This window comes from Rhamphochromis sp. 'chilingali', assembly GCF_963969265.1.
Source record: "Rhamphochromis sp. 'chilingali' genome assembly, chromosome: 13".
Classification (NCBI taxonomy): Eukaryota; Metazoa; Chordata; class Actinopteri; order Cichliformes; family Cichlidae; genus Rhamphochromis; species Rhamphochromis sp. 'chilingali'.
This window is the reverse complement of record NC_137940.1, coordinates 30,953,916-30,969,847: the sequence shown is the minus strand read 5'-3', so window position 1 is coordinate 30,969,847 and position 15,932 is coordinate 30,953,916. Positions and strand designations below refer to the sequence as shown.

The window sequence follows — 15,932 nt, the reverse complement described above, 5'->3', positions numbered from 1 at the left end:
TCATACCCGTAGAAAAGACCACCGAGCCAGTGAAGGATTGTGGAGGAGAGGGGAGCTGGAGGACAAATTAGGGGGATAGAAAAGGTGAGGCCAAAACCCTCCTGGTTTTCAAGGTAACCGCCTCACAACTAGTAACAATATAAAGTGGATTTCCTCTCACTAGAGCAAAATGTGCTCTGATATGAGAGCACTGACACTGTCATCCTTTTAAGGCACTGTTTTGAAATTCATTCAGTTCAAGGGCAAAGCAGCAAGGCTGCTGGCTGTAGCAAATCTCTCCAGCTGAAGGGAATGACAGGACAGAGGGAGGCATAAAAAGAGACAATTGAGGGACTTTATGTGTCTTACAGAAACACATCCCTTCTCCTTAACTGTGAGTCTGTGTTAGGTTGCTACACAGGATGACTAGAGCATGACAGTACAAAGGCACTTAGTGCAGATCCCCAGGGAGGACTCCAGGTGCCACATGTGGAGCAAACTCCCCACCACACTCAGGACTTTGAAATGAAAAAAACAACAATTTAATTACTCCTCCTCCTAGTGTCTGTAGGAAGGATGCATGTTCAGCCGCCCATTCCCAGGAAAGCAATTGGGATATCTGGAATACCTCAAGGAATATTTGGGTGTTTATCACGAGAAATGACTTCTATTAAGGCTGGAGGTGACCAGTAGAAAAAATAAAAACCTATTATCTACATATCATTAACTACCTAAGATCTGAATTTGAATTTCTGTCCTCTAACCAACCAGCCAAATGTTGCCTAACTGAAAAAGCTATCTGGCGAAATAGTCCCAGCTAGCTTTAGTTAAGGCTAAAACAAAATGTATTTACAATTTTATATTTCAGTATTTAAAAACATTCACTCAAAAAGTTGCTTCTCAGTTTAGTTTGTTAGTCAATATAAAATCTAATTAAATTAGCCATTAAAACTTTAACTCCAACTAAACTACTGATAGTCATAAATATTATAGATCCTTTAACATTAGCCACTGGTTTCTGAAGTCTCATTTTAATAGTCATTCCAAACCAAGTGGAAATTTCTGAGTTCCCAGCTGGAATGTTTTACTGGAATGGATTTCCAAATCGAAAAGTCGAAAGATCCCCACCAAACCCAACTTAACCAAGATGGCGGCACAGCACATAAACATTATTCAAACTGTAAAATTTTTTATCTGTGCTGCCACTGTTGTGTATAAATGTATAACCGAAAGTGTGTGGCCAAGCCCATAGACTCAGCAGGAAAGTAGCGGCTTCAAACTTTAACAGAATGGATGCAGTCGGATAAAGACAGAAATAACTGCAGCACCACAGCTATCGCCATCTGGTGGCCTTCAGATAGAATGAAGCTTTTGGTTTTAAGATCTTTCCCACTGCCTTTGTTTTTCCAGTCTGGAAACTAAATATAAACCACTAAATATATGATTGTGATTTTTGTGTGAAGTGAAAAAAAATTACCATTTAAGTATGAAATGAAGGCACTGCAGCTTTTTTTATCATTTATTTTATCCCACACACACATCCCCATTAAAGGTGTTCCCATTGGTGAAGACACTCTCTGAAGAAGCGTGTCTATATTTGTGGAAGTGAATGGGAGAAAACTTAAGATTAAAATAACCATCAAGTTACATGGGAATACGACACAAAGCTTCCTCTTTAGAGCATTTATCTACTCTTTGTTTTTTCTCTGGTTCCCCAAGGAGCTACTCAAAGACCCCACTATTCTAAAGCACACAAAAGACTGACAGCCTTACACAACCCAAAGGCAGAAGCAAAAAGAAAATGTGTGCACAGGTGATTTTAAATACAAGAAAATAAAGAAATGGGTTGCACATAGAGAAAAGCAAAGTGCAGACAAACTAGTAGTTTGATTATTATTAAAGCATAAGGAAAATTTTAGTTTTGTTGGTCAATTCTAGTCCATTTTTTAAGTACCAAGGTTACTTATAGTAATTACCCCAGGCAACCATCTGCTTTCATGTGAAGTGTTGTGGTGCTAGTCTGAATCTTGACCTCTGAACTCTGCAGAAGTCCCCAAGCCCTTCACACCTTGTGAAACCAGGGATGAAATCTGTATGGACACTTGCCGAGCAGTTTGTCACCCCTATGTTGCGTCACTTTTGGCACTGATGGTCAATGTGAGCTACATGCTGACATGTTAAGCTCTAAGTCATCAACCTTATATAAAAAGTAACCAAACCCGATGTGTAGACTAAAATCTAACAATTATACAGTGTGCTTACATCCCACTGTTCTCACTCTCTGCAGCATAACAGTGACTCCACAAGTTCGAAAAGCACGGGATATTATATTTCACAGGCACATGGGATTTGTTATTGGCTGGGAACAATTTCCCATGGACAAATGTTGTGCCCTGTGTCGTGAAGTAGTGTGAAACAAGTACGTTAAACGCAAAAAAGAACAAAGCAAAACGGTCTTGTTTTGTAAGATGTGCGCTGCTGGTGCCCCAGAGTAATTTACTTGTGTCAAGCCAGCCTCCAATTCGAGACTTGCAGTCAAGCCAGCCTCCAGTTTGTTTTACGTTCCCTGTGTATTCAAAGTATTACGGGAATGGATGTGGAAACCGGATTTCAAAATAAAAGCCAACTTCGAGTGAATTAACAGATATGTTAAGAACATAATAACATATAATTTAGGCTTTTTTTTTTTTTTACAAACTCTAATGTTAGATCTATATGACACAGCCTTGTACCCTAATTGTGCCCTGTCACTATCAAGGCCATCTTATTTTGGATTTCAAAGTAAAAGCCCTGTGAATCTTCATTTTTGAACTACTCTTTCAATGACTTAATAATGCTCTTAAAAGCAAAAGTCGTATTTCCAAATACTATTTGAACTTTATATCAACACTTTCCAACCACAGTCTTTTTACAGTGATACCATATCAATATCAAGTCATTCTGATTATGCCTTCCAAAATAAAAGCCTTTTTAAATTGTCCATAATTGACCTAACTTTCAGTGATTTCAAAATGTTTTAAAATGGAAATTTCCTGTTTCCACAGGGTAATTCCACTCCAGATCAACAGTATACAACCTCACGATGTTACCATATCAATATCAAGACATTCTGATATTGCTTTAAAAAATAAAAGCATTTTCAAACTGCCCATATCTGAGTTGCTCCTGGAACAATTTCAAAATGCTCTAAAATGGCACATTCCTGTTTCCACAGGGTAATTCCACTTTAGATCAACAGTATACAGCCCCACAGTGATACCATATCAATATCAAGTCATTCTGATTTTGCTCTCAAAAATAAAAGCCTTTTCAAATTGTCCATAATTGACCTAACTTTCAGTGATTTCAAAATGCTCTAAAAAGGAAAATTCCTGTTTCCACAGGGTAATTCCACCTTAGATCAACAGTATACAGCCCCACAGTGATACCATATCAATATCAAGTCATTCTGATTATGCCTTCCAAAATAAATGCCCTTTCAAATTGAGCATATATACGACCTACTTTTTTAACGATTTCAAAATGTTCTTAAAAAGAATTTTGCTGTTTCCACAGGATAATTTCACTTTAGGTCAACAGTATACAACCTCACGATGTTACCATATCAATATCAAGTCATTCTGATTATGCCTTCCAAAATAAAAGACTTTTCAAATTGCCAAGATACGACCTACTCTTTTAAAGATTTCAAAATGCTCTAAAAGTGAAAATTGCTGTTTCCACAGGATAATTTCACTTTAGGTCAACAGTATACAACCTCACGATGTTACCACATCAATATCAAGTCATTCTGATTTTGCTTTCAAAAATAAAAGCATTTTCAAAATGCCCATATCTGACTTGATCCTGGAACAATTTCAAAATGCTCTAAAATGGCACATTCCTGTTTCCACAGGGTAATTCCACCTTAGATCAACAGTATACAGCCCCACAGTGATACCATATCAATATCAAGTCATTCTGATTATGCCTTCCAAAATAAAAGACTTTTCAAATTGTCCATAATTGACCTAACTTTCAGTGATTTCAAAATGCTCTAAAATGGAAATTTCCTGTTTCCACAGGGTAATTCCACTTTAGATCAACAGTATACAGCCCCACAGTGATACCATATTAATATCAAGTCATTCTGATTTTGCCTTCCAAAGTAAAAGCCTTTTCAAATTGTCCACAATTGACCTAACTTTCAGTGATTTCAAAATGCTCTAAAATGGAAATTTCGTGTTTCCACAGGATAATTCTACTCCAGATCAACAGTATACAGCCCCACAGTGATACCATATTAATATCAAGTCATTCTGATTTTGCCTTCCAAAATAAAAGACTTTTCAAATTGCCAAGATACGACCTACTCTTTTAAAGATTTCAAAATGCTCTAAAAGTGAAAATTGCTGTTTCCACAGGATAATTTCACTTTAGATCAATAGTATCCAACCCCACAGTGATACCATATCAATATCAAATCAGTCTGATGTTGCCTTCCAAAATAAAAGACTTTTCAAATTGCCGATATACGACCTACTCTTTTAAAGAATTCAGAACGCTCTAAAAATGAAACTTGCTCTTTCCACAGGATGAATCCATGTTAGATCAAAAGTGTACATCCACACCATGGTACTACTTCAATTTCAAGTCATTCTGATTTTGCCTTCCAAAATAATGGCCTGTTGAAAATGCCAATAACTTACCTAACTTTCAGTGATTTCGGAATGCTCTAAAAAGGAAATTTTCTGTTTCCACAGAATAATTTCACTTTAAATCAACAGTATACAACCCCACAGAGATACGATGTTAAGATCAAGTCACTCTGATTTTGCCTTCCAAAATAAAAGTATTTTCAAATTGCCCGTAGACGACCTACTCGTTTAACGATTTCAAAATGCTCTTAAATTGAAAGATGCTGTTTCCACAGGATAATTCCACTTTAGATCAACAGTATCCAACCCGACAGTAAAACCATGTAAATTTCATGTTGGTCTGATTTCGCCTTTCAAATTAATGGCCCGTCGAATTTGTCCATATGTGATATACTCTTTCAATTATTTCAGAATGTTTTAAAAATGAAAATTGCTGTTTCAACACATATTGGGTTTTCATTTTGAAAAGCAAAATCAGACTCAATTGATTATGACAGAATTGAATCATAAAGATGATGTAAAAGGAAGCTGAAATTGCCACTAGGTTGTAATTGATAGTACGTTTATATTTTAAGTCTGTGGAAAGATGTCATGGTTGGTTTGCAAGCTGTTTTGTAATTTCTTTATTTAGAATGACATCTTTCCACAGACTTAAAATATAAACGTACTATCAATTACAACCTAGTGGCAATTTCAGCTTCCTTTTACATCATCTTTATGATTCAATTCTGTCATAATCAATTGAGTCTGATTTTGCTTTTCAAAATGAAAACCCAATATGTGTTGAAACAGCAATTTTCATTTTTAAAACATTCTGAAATAATTGAAAGAGTATATCACATATGGACAAATTCGACGGGCCATTAATTTGAAAGGCGAAATCAGACCAACATGAAATTTACATGGTTTTACTGTCGGGTTGGATACTGTTGATCTAAAGTGGAATTATCCTGTGGAAACAGCATCTTTCAATTTAAGAGCATTTTGAAATCGTTAAACGAGTAGGTCGTCTACGGGCAATTTGAAAATACTTTTATTTTGGAAGGCAAAATCAGAGTGACTTGATCTTAACATCGTATCTCTGTGGGGTTGTATACTGTTGATTTAAAGTGAAATTATTCTGTGGAAACAGAAAATTTCCTTTTTAGAGCATTCCGAAATCACTGAAAGTTAGGTAAGTTATTGGCATTTTCAACAGGCCATTATTTTGGAAGGCAAAATCAGAACGACTTGAAATTGAAGTAGTACCATGGTGTGGATGTACACTTTTGATCTAACATGGATTCATCCTGTGGAAAGAGCAAGTTTCATTTTTAGAGCGTTCTGAATTCTTTAAAAGAGTAGGTCGTATATCGGCAATTTGAAAAGTCTTTTATTTTGGAAGGCAACATCAGACTGATTTGATATTGATATGGTATCACTGTGGGGTTGGATACTATTGATCTAAAGTGAAATTATCCTGTGGAAACAGCAATTTTCACTTTTAGAGCATTTTGAAATCTTTAAAAGAGTAGGTCGTATCTTGGCAATTTGAAAAGTCTTTTATTTTGGAAGGCAAAATCAGAATGACTTGATATTAATATGGTATCACTGTGGGGCTGTATACTGTTGATCTAAAGTGGAATTACCCTGTGGAAACAGGAAATTTCCATTTTAGAGCATTTTGAAATCACTGAAAGTTAGGTCAATTATGGACAATTTGAAAAGTCTTTTATTTTGGAAGGCATAATCAGAATGACTTGATATTGATATGGTATCACTGTGGGGCTGTATACTGTTGATCTAAGGTGGAATTACCCTGTGGAAACAGGAATGTGCCATTTTAGAGCATTTTGAAATTGTTCCAGGATCAAGTCAGATATGGGCATTTTGAAAATGCTTTTATTTTTGAAAGCAAAATCAGAATGACTTGATATTGATGTGGTAACATCGTGAGGTTGTATACTGTTGACCTAAAGTGAAATTATCCTGTGGAAACAGCAATTTTCACTTTTAGAGCATTTTGAAATCTTTAAAAGAGTAGGTCGTATCTTGGCAATTTGAAAAGTCTTTTATTTTGGAAGGCATAATCAGAATGACTTGATATTGATATGGTAACATCGTGAGGTTGTATACTGTTGACCTAAAGTGAAATTATCCTGTGGAAACAGCAAAATTCTTTTTAAGAACATTTTGAAATCGTTAAAAAAGTAGGTCGTATATATGCTCAATTTGAAAGGGCATTTATTTTGGAAGGCATAATCAGAATGACTTGATATTGATATGGTATCACTGTGGGGCTGTATACTGTTGATCTAAGGTAGAATTACCCTGTGGAAACAGGAATTTTCCTTTTTAGAGCATTTTGAAATCACTGAAAGTTAGGTCAATTATGGACAATTTGAAAAGGCTTTTATTTTTGAGAGCAAAATCAGAATGACTTGATATTGATATGGTATCACTGTGGGGCTGTATACTGTTGATCTAAAGTGGAATTACCCTGTGGAAACAGGAATGTGCCATTTTAGAGCATTTTGAAATTGTTCCAGGAGCAACTCAGATATGGGCAGTTTGAAAATGCTTTTATTTTTTAAAGCAATATCAGAATGTCTTGATATTGATATGGTAACATCGTGAGGTTGTATACTGTTGATCTGGAGTGGAATTACCCTGTGGAAACAGGAAATTTCCATTTTAAAACATTTTGAAATCACTGAAAGTTAGGTCAATTATGGACAATTTAAAAAGGCTTTTATTTTGGAAGGCATAATCAGAATGACTTGATATTGATATGGTATCACTGTGGGGCTGTATACTGTTGATCTAAGGTGGAATTACCCTGTGGAAACAAGAATTTTTCATTTTAGAGCATTTTGAATCGTTAGAAGATTAAGTCAATTATGGACAATTTCAAAGGGCCATTACTATGAAAGGCAAAATCAGACTGACTTGATATTGATATTGTATCACTGTAAAAAGACTGTGGTTGGAAAGTGTTGATATAAAGTTCAAATAGTATTTGGAAATACGACTTTTGCTTTTAAGAGCATTATTAAGTCATTGAAAGAGTAGTTCAAAAATGAAGATTCACAGGGCTTTTACTTTGAAATCCAAAATAAGATGGCCTTGATAGTGACAGGGCACAATTAGGGTACAAGGCTGTGTCATATAGATCTAACATTAGAGTTTGTAAAAAAAAAAAGCCTAAATTATATGTTATTATGTTCTTAACATATCTGTTAATTCACTCGAAGTTGGCTTTTATTTTGAAATCCGGTTTCCACATCCATTCCCGTAATACTTTGAATACACAGGGAACGTAAAACAAACTGGAGGCTGGCTTGACTGCAAGTCTCGAATTGGAGGCTGGCTTGACACCAGTAGGAATTTGAGAAGAATATGGCTGTTCACTGTTTCGCCATTTCAGCGATTTGACAACATCAGCGTGCATGCGTGCCCAAATACAAATTAACTGGGTTGATAAACTGAGGTAAAGTTTGGGTTGCTCTGCCTTTATCCTGACTGGCTTTAATGGATCTTCCTATCTGGACTGAAAAGAGATGCAGTTTCTTGTCACTGAGAAGCGCACAAAGGAGTCAACTCGAGGTCAGTTTGGCAGCCAAAAATACTTAAAACTGACATGACAAGTAAGGAAAACACAGAAAGTGATGGTTTAAAAGTACTGAGTAAGAGGCACTTTCAGCGATGCACGGAGCGCCGTGTCCTACCTTGCGCTGCGAGGATCACCAGCAGGAGGATGTTTGTTAGTTTCCCGAAGAGATTCATGGAGACATCGGCGCTTCGCGAGTTTTTTGGATATAAATAGCGATGCTGAACAATGACTTCTCGTAATAATCTGCTGCAGATGTCTGTGAAGCCTCAAGATTAGAGCATCTTTTTCCTTTGCGCTCCCGAACGCGGAGAGGTTGGTGCGCTCTGCCGACATGGACAACTTCTGCACGTCCCGCCTCCCCCTGCCTCCCCCGGCACTGCGTCCCACACGCTTGCGCGCGCACACAAACACGCACACCTAAGGGTCAAACCTTGCGATCTGACTCAGAGTGACTCAGAGGTGATAGGTCTGGAATAATTAAATGGTTTCGAATATGGCTCTAGGAGCGTAAGGGTCGTACAGAAAAAAACATTCATAAAACTCTCCTATTCAGTGTTTGACGCGGGTTTTGTGAAAATTAGGAACATTTCTTTTAAAAAAAAAATGAACAACTCAAATATCCCTACCTCAGACAATTATCCCCTGAGAGAAAGATGCAGCACTCACCTACACGCACATTTTCAGCACTGAGCTGTAAATGACCTATTTAGTCACTTAATTGATTTTGCAACCATAACAATGTTCAGGCAGCTTAAAGCATTAGCGACTCAATAATAGAGTCTTGAAGGCTGCAGAGTCTGCCCAAATCATATAATGCAAAGCCATTAACGCACAGCAGCACTGCATGGAATTGCACTGAAATTATTCTGGAGCACCCAAGACCTATGATTGACTACTGCCTGGTCCTTAAAGGAACAATAATGGAATGGTTGGTTTTGGATGCCTGTAAGTGAAATTGGGGTTCATTTACTTCTTGAAACAACATCTTTAATTTGTATCTTAGTTTAGGGAATAAAATCTTTAAGCTCCAGTTCTGAATATAACATAAAAGCATAAAATCTACATCCAAAGTGGGGTTTTTCTTCTTTTCTACAAATTTTATAAAATCATCTTTAATGCACAGAATCCTGTTCATGAGACACCTAAATACCAGGATGGGCACAGCAGACTTTTGCATTATTTGTCCTTTAATATCTTATGTAACTGTGTTCATATGTGCATGCATGTATTGAATATTCAACAGCATAAAATGTGCTTGTATCAGTTTGCTGTTGACACATGTGATTAAAATAATAGGAACTGCTGCTATATTTGCTTTTTGCCAAGATTAGTTAACCAGTGAACAGTGCAATTATGTGACAGCATAAGATAGTTTATTTTGCTTGCCTGTATATTTGTGACTATGCTTTCCTTGTCCAGACCAAATTGCAACTAATGTATCAGTTTAATGTTAAAGTGGGGCCAGTAACTCTGATACAGTATGTGATGTTAATTGTTAAACTGCAAAGTACCTTGTATGTTCGAAGTTGGCAGGTAAGAGGCCAAGAGGCTAAAGACGAGTGCAGTGGCTCGGGCCTCAATTTTAAGCTCAATTAGGTTTTTCATTGATGAGTGAAGTCAAGCGAGGCTGTTGTTGGGGCTTGCCTGGGGAAAGCTTCAATTACTAAGTGCCTAAAATGGGTCAATGGAAGACCCTAAAAGAATAAGAAAGAAAGGCTTTGTTAGAGAGAGAGAGACAGAGGCAGTGTGACTGGTAAAGTTAAAGAGATATGGACAACTAATATGCAGTCAGATCAGCTGACCATGAAATGCTATAAAGCTCCAAAATAGATGGGATGTTGCGAGGGAGTGTCGCTGAGGAAGAAAAGAGAAGATTTTTCTAATTTCGCAAGATGTAAAGAAAAGCAGTCTTCACCCTTCGCCTGAGACTGGAGAGAAACAGGAGATCTTTCTTTTTTTCCCTTCATTCCCTTTCATTTTGTCTTTTTCAGATTTAATTTTTGATTATTAATAACTTTTTCTGTCTTTTTTCCTGTTGCAGATTCTTCTTTTTTCTTTTCTTTTCTTTTTTTTTATCCAACAGCTTAAAAACAGCGCATTGTTTCCTGGTGACATTCTGCAGGCAAGATGCTGGACAAAAAACAAATACTTGCAGGTATTTTCCAGAGCGAATCTCCAAAGGCATAATACCAACCTGTGACCTTTGTCAATTATTGGTTAATGTAAGTTTTAAATGATTTAGGTTTCCAGAAAGGATATCTAATGAAATCCCATTTCATTGGAAGCATGTGATAAAAATGTTGACTGATGATTTTCTAGCCTCATATGGGAAACTAAATATTAAATGTTGTCAGATTTTAATATTTTGTAACCTCATTTCAACAAGGCTCCAATTATTACAACAACCGTTCCAAGGTTAAGGAAACAGTGTAATATATACAGCTATGTAATAACTGCATTATAATACAGTATATTAGACTTCAGCACACATTGTAAGTGATATAACATAAAGTCAGACTACATAGAAGCCATTACACAATGTAAGGTTTTTAAACTTTTTTAATCAGCAATCATTTCAAATTGTTATATGAAGGAAAGTTTTTGCCTGCATTTGGTAGAGCAGGTGAGTGCGAGTATTAGAGCACCGATACTCTATAAATACTAATGCAAGACTACACAGCAGATTATAACACACCCACATAAACCCAGCAGAGTGAGAAAGTCAGGTGGAGAAAAGGAAAGTAAAATGGGATTAGTTCATAGACGCGGAGCATCTGCACGGAGGCAGGAATTAGTCAGGTGCACGACAGGAGTGCATTGCTCTGTAGTGTCAAAATCAGTCAGCTGATGTCTGCAAACCACGCCAAATCTAAGTGACATCCCAGTCACTGTTTACTCTCTAAAAGAGCACCGAACATGGGAAACATTGTCGCCCTACAGCTTTTAGTCACTTTCTGCCTCGTCTATGTTTGTGAAAGGAAAGAAAACACAGAATTTAGACAGAGTCGAGGCTGAACCCTCATGGATTTGGTCAGTGACATGTTCACTGTTCGGGTAATGAAATGCAGTGTGAGGTGGAACTTTATATGTTCATGATTATTTATCCGACTGGTGCTTAATTGAATGCCTGCATATATTGAAAAATTGTGCATAGTCAGTTAAGGTTCACAGCAATGAATAACACTGTGGTCGACAAGCAAATCAATTATTCTTTTACAGCTACCTGCAAAATAAAATAATATATATGTCTTTATACACAGAAACACTGTAATTTTCTTAAATAGAAATGGTTCTGCATGTGCAAAATAAAATCCAATGCACCACTAAACTAAACTAAACAGAACAAGAATGGGAAAAAAAAATCAAACGTCTTTGCAAATAAGCAAGGCACCTATGCAAGTCTGCAAGTGTGGTGAAGTCCAAGCATTTGCATTCAGCCGAAAGGAAAAAGGCAAGAGTAGTTACCGTGTGTGTCAGACAGCACTGTCCTGGCTCATCCACGTCAACCTTATACACGTTTTCTTTCTCCTGGGCTGAATCTGTTTTTGCTGTTTGCCACACTCGTCTGTGGTTTTTACTTTACATCCCTCAGCCTTCATTTTTTTCCTTCTTTCCTCTCCCCAGCTTCATTTTTGAATATTTCACCCCATTAGTCATAAAGGAAGCTTTTTCTTTACACCTTTTAGACAGTTGACACTTTGATTTGCCAGACAGAGGTGGAACTAATAATATTACGAATTACCGCACTGCATTAATTGCCGGGGCAGAGCTATCAATGCAATTAGTTCCACCATTTGTCCTGCTATAACTAGCCAAAATGCTGGATATAAATAGAACAGTTTAAATGGGGGTGGCAGTGGCTCAGGAGGTAAGTCATTTCCTCCAGGTCATTTACTAAATTTTTCATCTGCTATTTGAAAGGCTGGTGGTTCGATCCCTGGCTGGTCTAGCCTGTACAATAAATATTCTTAGCAAGAAACTAGCTCCAAGTTGCATCCATCAGAGTGACTGTTAGACAGAAATCACTTAAGCATAGAAAAAAATGCTTGTATAAATGGTGTGAATGGGGTATGTTGTATAAAGTTCTTTGAGTGCTCAGGTAGGGTAAAAGAACCAATCTATTTACCATATATCAAATGTAAATATAAAAGACAGCTCGAGACATGGAAAATCTGTTAGGAGAGATCAAATCTGAGGGACATAAAAGAGAAAAGAAGAAAGTACAAGTAGGTTTAGTCTTTCCATGCCTAATTAAGTGTATTCTAAGTGCTTGTCTTGTCCCCTCAGCTGGCAGCTGTCTCACCTCATTGTCTGTCAGTGACACTGACGGGATGTCTACGTATGAATAACCTTAGTCTGACGTTACTGCAAGTCTGATCCTTAGTTTGTATTATTGATCAAGTTGTGTCTGTAGCCAATTTAGGATCAACTTGGATTACAGCTGGCCTCTGTTCAATCATACCGTAAGGATATTTAAAGCGGCACCAGTAACTATGTGATGCAGATTTGATCCCTGTTACGTTTACTTGACCTTTAACTTTTTGCTCAGTTTTCATTTTTCGCCCTAATTCTTCGTTAGTTTTCTTTTCTTGTCTCACAGCTCTGTTTGTCACCACAAGCCTTCCACCAAACTGCACTAAACATACAAAATAAGCAAAGTTATCAGCTTTTGAAATGAGAAGAACAAATATTGCATTTCATAATAACCTGATGAAGTCATTTTGTGGAGGTCATGCACTCATGTTAACTGACATTAGGTCATGTTGGGGAATAGAAAGATTTTGGTCTATCATAATCCTGAAAATGTGTCTCATATTCAACATTTAAGCCAAACCATTATTACTTACCAAAAGAAACAAGTGGGATGTCAATTCTAATCATAGAAATTATCATGATCATGATTAACCCCCTAACCCTAAATCTCAAATTTCCTCTTCCCATCCTTGCCCTTTAACCTAATCTAAAAAGCCTTCTTTCCTATAATCCCCATCTTCCACCACTCCACCCTCCGATATTCCCGTTTTAAAAGCTCTCAGCATCCCCTTTCCCCCCACAGCTTGTCCCGATCTGCCAGTCACGCTACCCTTGCTGACCCCACTCAGCCCTCCAAGCATGCACATCCTCAACCCCAGCCCTCCGCTTTGCCACTGCTGTCGCTCCTCCCTTCTTCACCCTCCTGCTCCAAACCCATTAATGCCACAAAGTCCATTTCTTATTTCTCATTCATGCAGTGTCCACTGTAGTCTGCTAGGCCATGCTGTGGTCTGTTCTAGCCAAGAGCAACTAATTAAAGTCCTTTCACTGCTCAAATCACAGTTATCTGATTAAAGCCCTTTGCTGCTAATTAAACTGCCATTTCTCTCTGCCATGCTTTTCCCACAGACTCTCCCTCCCTCCCTCTCTTTCTCGGTTCTCTCACAAAACATACAAATCTACAAAACCTTGTGCTCAAATATTGGTCATGTTATACTTCATGTTTTATCGCCTCTTCCTGTCTCGTCCTCTGAATGACCAGCAGTGTCATTTTCAGTTAAACAGCTGCAGCCCGAGGGGTTAAAGTGAGCCACGCAAAGCTTACTCATTATCTGACTCACTCATCTTTGTCCTGAGATGAAATCCAAATAGTTTCCTGTGTCTCTTTTAGCTGTCACTGATGATCATAGCTGCGAGTGATATTTAATCAGTTTGAAATGTGGGAGGAACTTTTTAAATTAATACTCTAATACATTTTACAGTCCTTCTCATTGGCCTTGAGGCAACTATAACTATAACAAATCAGCCATCTCAGCCTTCTGTTATTCTGCTGCTTATCAGAGTAAAGATATTTCACATGTATCTGTGTGGCAAGTATATGATGTAGATTAGGTTTTGTTCAGCTGTTTTGGTTGTTTTTGCTTTTGTTGCCTTGAAACATCTTTTTTTTTAAATCCCACCTGAGTGCTTTTACTGTTTCTGGGAAAGACACTTAACACTGCAGTATCTCTTGTAGCCACTAGTGAGCAGCAGTAGGCACTCAGATCTGTCAGCCAGCAGCAGACTCAAGGATATTTATTTCTCTGGCCGGGACATTACAGAGCAACCCCTGAGCCAAGATGAAAGCCCTCTAAAGTGTTTAGACCACATCTCTGTGTCCGTCCCTCATCCCTGAGGCTCAGCAGTTCAGAGGAGAGGATCAATGGCTCCCCTGACTTAACTGCACGGCAGCTACACGTTCTGTAATGCAGTAATGTAGTTCATAAATATCGACCACAGAGCAGAAATGGCAGGTATAAATCCTGAAGGAATGCCTTGTGGAGGATAATGGGGGAGATGGAGGGCAACGACCAACTACAGGAAACAGATCAAACTGCTGACACTCACCCTGCCACTCACACACACATAGTCCTACCAACAAGATTTCAACACAATATGGGTGTGTGTGTGTGTGTGTGGTGTGTGTGTGTGTGTGTGTGTGTGTGTGTGTGTGTGTGTGTGTGTGTGTGTGTGTGTGTGTAGTGAAGAATTAATGTTTCTTGATCTCTGACCACTACAGCATGAAACACTTTCTAATGTCACCTCCTCTGTCCGTCTGACAGACTGCAAAAGTCCAGTGTTTCTCATTTATGACCGACCTCTCTGATGTCTGTCATCCTCCTTCATACCCTTCCCCCTCTCTTCTCTGCCTCCAGCCGTCCAGTTTGATCCCTTTGGTCACACTTCACGATCACACCTGGAAACCTTAACAACAGGATTTCTGAAGGAAAGACCTGTATGCAGTGGTGCCATCTCTGTAGAGGTGTACCTCTGAAGGGACACAGACACACACATGCACACCTTTATCGTATCAAAGACGGGCAGGTCGCTGACAGCGTGGTATAAATGACTGAGGGTCTTGTGGCTATAATACATGTGCTGCTGAAATCTGCGGAAAAACCTACTTTCTTTTTTGCTTGTCTGCAGTCAGTAAAGTTGCCAGCCTATACAATTTAGCCACAGCAGAAGAATTGCCAGGTGAGGCATTAACCTTGGTTCGATTTAAGATAAGCTTGAAATTGATTTCACTTGGATGGCTCTTTGCTTTAATCTTTCCTAAGCTTAAGCTTTGTCTCAGATTTGTTTTCTTATTGTGCTCCTTGTGCTGCAGAGGAAAGGATCAGTAAATCCAGAATGTGGGTAATTGGATGTAAATATGGCAGAACAAAGGCAAACACAAGAGCATGAAAAGATGACAAACACTGCAAGGCCATATGTTCAACAGCAATAATCAAACTAAAACCAAAATGTAATGTGACTGTCTGACTCTGCAGCTCTCCAAAGCACGAACAGCACCTCTCCATCCCTCTCCAAAATCACGTGGCTCCTCTCTCATTAGAAACTGATGCAGATGTCAAGTATCTAATTTATGTGTCAGTGGAGGGAAGATGGGGTACAAAAAGGAGCTGTAATTGCTGAACCCAGTCCCAATTCAGTGGCTGTCACTACATCTCTGGGCTTATGTCAAAGTCATGTGTGTGTGTTGTGTACATGCTTTGTGTGGACACTTTTAGTTCTAAGCTATCACCATGTATTTTTCTAGGGTTTTGTCTGGTCCTTCAAAGAGGTGTGTGATATGACAACCTGGTTTTGGAGCTGAAGATTCAGTCAGTAAGTTTTAAGTTCAAATGTTTAAACAGTCAGAATTTGAGGACTCAGCTGTCTTGGTTTATTTGAAAAGAACCAGTTAAAGTGTTTGGGGGATCTGACCA

At 38.1% G+C, this 15,932-nt stretch overlaps 1 protein-coding gene across 2 annotated transcripts in view; it reads right to left on the bottom strand.

Annotated features, from left to right (window-relative positions):
• The window catches only part of LOC308408212 (neuronal acetylcholine receptor subunit alpha-3-like), a 31,929-nt gene extending 22,574 nt beyond the window's left edge, over positions 1-9,355 (bottom strand). The window contains exon 1 of one of the 2 annotated variants that reach the window (XM_080900381.1): positions 8,324-9,355. In XM_080900381.1, coding sequence (XP_080756507.1) covers positions 8,324-8,541 — 218 coding nt within the window. In that variant the 5' untranslated portion in view covers positions 8,542-9,355. The remainder of the gene's footprint in view (positions 1-8,323) is intronic. The other variant, XM_080900380.1, reaches the window with a different exon arrangement.
• Positions 9,356-15,932: the final 6,577 nt, after the last annotated feature.